At 48.1% G+C, this 4,724-nt stretch overlaps 1 protein-coding gene across 1 annotated transcript; it reads right to left on the bottom strand.

The window, feature by feature from the left end:
* Nucleotides 1-3,105: 3,105 nt before the first annotated feature.
* On the bottom strand, nucleotides 3,106-3,600 carry LOC147959491 (uncharacterized). Its single transcript, XM_087532685.1, has 2 exons — nucleotides 3,475-3,600; nucleotides 3,106-3,339 (listed from the first exon to the last, which is right to left on the bottom strand). Exons 1-2 carry the CDS (start codon nucleotides 3,598-3,600, stop codon nucleotides 3,106-3,108), a joined length of 360 nt encoding a protein of 119 aa, XP_087388811.1.
* Nucleotides 3,601-4,724: the final 1,124 nt, after the last annotated feature.

Consider the following 4,724-nt stretch of genomic DNA (forward strand, 5'->3'; position numbering starts at 1 on the left):
TGCTAGTTTTCTCGCTCTTTTGCTATGCCAATGCTACGATGCCTACCATTTGCTTTCAAGCCTCCCAAATTGCCATGTCAAACCTCTAACCCACCATGTCCTAGCAAACCGTTGATTGGCTATGTTACCGCTTTGCTCAGCCCTCTTATAGCGTTGCTAGTTGCAGGTGAAGATTGGAGGCCATTCCTTGTTGGAACATTTATTTTACTTGTTGGGATATCATTCTATTGCCATGTTATCTTTATGCATCTATACACTTGGTAAAGGGTGGAAGGCTCGGCCTCTCGCCTAGTGTTTTGTTCCACTCTTGCCGCCCTAGTTTCCGTCATATCGGTGTTATGTTCCTGGATTTTGCGTTCCTTACGCGGTTGGGTTATAATGGGAACCCCTTGACAGTCCGTTTTGAATAAAACTCCTCCAGCAATGCCCAACCTTGGTTTTACCATTTGCCACCTAGCCTTTTCCCTTGGGTTTCGCGGACTCAAGGGTCACCTTATTTTAAACCCCCCCTGGGCCAGTGCTCCTCTGAGTGTTGGTCCAACCTAGAGCACCGTGCGGGGCCGTCCCTTGGCAACTTGGGTTACATTGGTTCCCGTACGCTTAGCTTATCCGGTGTGCCCTGAGAATGAGATATGTGCAGCTCCTATCGGGATTTGTCGGCACAGCGGGTGGTGTTGCTGGACTTGTTTTACCATTGTTGGAGTTGTCTTGAAGTACCGAGATACCGAGTCTGATCGGAACATCTTGGGAGGAGGTCTATTCCTTCGTTGACCGTGAGAGCTTGTCATGGGCTAAGTTGGGACTCCCCTGCAGGGTTTTGAACTTTCGAAAGCCGTGCCCGCAGTTATGGGTAGATGGGAATTTGTTAATGTCCGGTTGTAGATAACTTGAACCTTAATTTAATTAAAATGAATCAACTGAGTGTGTTACCGTGATGGCCTCTTCTCGGCGGAGTCCGGGAAGTGGACACGGTGTTGGAGTAATGTTTGCGCAGGTTGTCCTCTAGTTTCTCGCTCGCGCTTTGCCTCCTCTTCTTGCTCTCTTTTGCGTTCAGAATAGCCACCATATTTGCTAGTCGCTTGATGCAGCTCCCCATATACTTTTACCTGGCCTTACCTATAAGCTTAAATAGTCTTGATCGCGAGGGTGCGAGATTGTTGAGTCCCTGTGGCTCACAGATTACTATTACACCAGATGCAGGGCCTGATGATTCCGCTCCAGGTGACGCGCTTGAGCTCAAGTGGGAGTTCGACAAAGACTCTCAACGTTACTATGTCTCGTTTCCTGATGATCAGTAGTGGTGCCCAGTTGGGGGTGATCGGGACTGTGTCGCATGTTGGGTTCTCTTTTATTTTTGCGCCGTAGTCGGGCCATGAGTGTTTGGATGATGTAATGTTAATTATGTACTTGATTGACGTGGAGAGTGTAAGCCAACTATGTTATCTCCCCTTTTATTACATCTATATTACATGGGATGTTGTGAAGATTGTCTAACTTGCGACATATGCCTTCAATGCGATTATGCCTCTAAGTCGTGCCTCGACACGTGGGAGATATAGTCGCATCGAGGGTGTTACAACCCCACACGCTGCAGGCCCGGCTGAACACGCCTCCTCGCCGCATGCAACCGGCTTTAGACTGCCCCACCTGCCTTCATTGAATCCATGCGTGTGCTGGCAACATGTCCTTCCGTGAGCCTGCCGGCATTTTAGAACACCAAAAATGACCAAAATATAATTAATTACTCATGGTTTTGACTTGTTGCGCTCGCACTGATAGAAGGAACTAGAGCTTTTTCTTTATTCACAACTCTCCTCAATTTTTTTGGCTTTGAAGTGAATCATGGTTGTGGACATTATGTATGAATGTGCAGATATCTCTGAACATGAGTTTGATGTGGAAGTTGAACTTGGAATGTCGGGATTGCGTATGAACTATACCATGTCCAATGCTTCGTCTGTTATTGTTTGGAAAGTAATTGCTGTTATTACATGACCCGGAAAAAAAATTGTGCCACATTAGTAGATGCACGGACATCACAACAGGCATACTGACTGGATAAACATTTGAACCTAGCTACTATGAAGGAAATTTTGTATTGACAAGAGTTTTAGATTGCAGGAGACACCTAGCCTGCTCTGCCTCTTCTAGCTTATTTCTGGCTTCTTCCATCTCTTCTTTGGCATGGGTGAAGAGAGCATCTGATTGCTCTTTTCGCTTCTTCAGGAACTCACATACATTCTCAAGGGCTGTTGCACGCTTTCTTTCAGCCTTTACTAGAGCCACGAGGACAGGAACAGCTGACGACTCCACCTGGCTTGTGTGTAGTCCAGCATCATCTGGGAATTTGCACCTTGTGTCTAATCCAGCATTATTAGGGAACTAGCACCTTGTGCGTAATCCAGCCTCATTTTGGAAATATGATCTCGAGGTTGACCATACTTACCTCCTCGCAGGAACTGCATCCTAACATGAAGTTACTTCTTTTTTAGATCAATACTAGCAACCCAGATCCATTTAGTAGAAGCCAGATAAACAGAACAGGGAGAAGTGAATTCAAAAGGAAAAAAATATTAAAACAGACTACAAGGTGAGAACACCCACTTCCTACATCAAGCTAAAAACGAAAGCATTAGGACGATTAAGACTCTTCTTATTACACATCGAAGAACACGAGGCTTAAGAGAAACAAAAACTACAACATATACACATCGAAGAACACGAGGCTAAACGAAAGTAATTGAAAGGGTGTTACTTACCAAAGCTCATTTTACAGGTTCGGTGCAACTCCTCTTTAACTTGCCACGCTCCTTGAAGATGTCCCCAATATCCTGTGTTTGGTCTTCACTGCTCCTCGGCATGTTCGCACTCGTGGTTTTAAAATCTCAACATGGCAAGAAAAATATACTACTTGTAAAACTCGCGCATCTTGTGGGCAACATTGAAGCACTCGTCTGCCATGTTAGAGCATCTCCAACATCATCGCAACACGCGATGCTTTAAAAAGAGTTTACAGTGCTGAGGTAGAGAAGTAGAGATAGAGAGTAGAGACTAGAGAGTAGAGGATAGTTCTTAGCATAGATAGATAAAAAATAGATTATTCAACTACTCCTCGTCGTCCGACTCCTCCTCGGTGATGTCCTCCTCTGATGTCTGACTGTAGGCGTGCAGATATCGGTCGTCGTCGGGTTCCCAGGGCGACGCTGCTCCTAGCCTCATGTTGAATTGAGCGTCCGCTTTTTGCCTACACTTGTCCTTGCGATAGGCGGATCGCTCCGCCCTCCTCTTATCCCTCTCCGCCCTCCTTTGCGCGTAGAACTTGCGCTCGTTGATGATGTCCTACAGGAAGCATTGGCGCCACAGCGCCATGGCTTCCTCATCCATCTCAGTGATGCCGAGACGGTGCTCCCGCCTCCGGTTATTGCGACGATCCTTGTCGGTGATAAGCCGCAGCAGAGGCGCGAGCTCCTATGCCCGCTCCCGTGTCGGCATGTTGGGGAAGTTCAATGTTCCATGAGGCCACCGGAGGCGCCACACCGCCGCGTCGTACGCACGGGCGGTCTCGTTGGTGGTGTCAAAATTGCCGAGGCCGAGGTGCATCCCGCGGAACCGGATCTCGGCAGAGAAGCTGCCGGAGGGGCGTGCGCGAACACCGCGGTATCCCCAAGTTTCCCGGCAACACGGCAGCATGGTGGCGCGGCGGCGGTGAGGCGAGAAAGAGCGGGGAGAGAGCGGCGGCGAGGCATTAAGTGGGGAGAGGGCGGTGGCAAGGCACAGAGCGGTGGGAGGGCGTTGGATTTTACAAAGCGCGTTGGACGCCGCACACCAAAACTAGCGCACGCCCGGCCGCTTTTTCCCACGCGTGCTCAATCCTTTCCGAACGTCTCTACTATCTTTACTCTCTTCTCTACTGTTATATTTATTTTATATTTAATATTTATCTCTACTTCTCTACTCTCTGCTTTTTTTCTTATAAAAAACAGAGTTGGTGATGATGGTGTGCCTGCCATCCTGCAATATAGGACGTCCGATTTATATCTAACAGATAGGAAGGAAACAATGGCAATTTTGCAAAAAGATACCCACACCCCTCTCCAGATTTGCAAATAAGGCCTTCCCTCGTTCATCCTTTTCTCCCACAAGATAAACTACTCATACAAATGCATCTTGATGCGTGCAACACATGGGCATCTTGCTAGTTCTAAAAAACTTTCCATCATTTGCCACACAACTGGTTGCAGATGAAAATCCTACCCAAGCACAGCGCGATACAGGAGCGTCGCACAATTACAAGTTGATATTCTATTGGACAATGGAGTCTATAACCAATTACTTTTACGGGAACAATAGCACCCAGGAAATTTGAAGGGTAGGTATGAACAAAATATGAACTGCACATGTACATCTAAGTGATTCAATACACACATTACCAATCAAGGAGGACAACGATGGTCGCGGCGGCCTCTGTGAGTCACGGTAGGCAACGGGAGTCAGTTCATTGTCCACGATGGTGGTGCTTCTGCGCTTGGCGTCGGCTTCCGGGAAGTAGATCCGAGACCGTGGAAGACGGTGTCGGGGAAGAGGCTCCGTGTACGACGACGACAGTGGACCGGCTCCAGTGCGGCGTACGAGGTTGTCGACGAGGCAGATGCGCTGCGGTGGATGAGTGCGCCGATGTAGAAGGGGAGGACCACAAAGGCTGCGGTGCCGTGGAGAAGTCTATT

The sequence above is a fragment of the Triticum urartu genome, chromosome 7A (genome assembly GCF_056163025.1).
Source record: "Triticum urartu cultivar PI428250 chromosome 7A, HENAU_Tu73, whole genome shotgun sequence".
Lineage (NCBI taxonomy): Eukaryota > Viridiplantae > Streptophyta > Magnoliopsida > Poales > Poaceae > Triticum > Triticum urartu.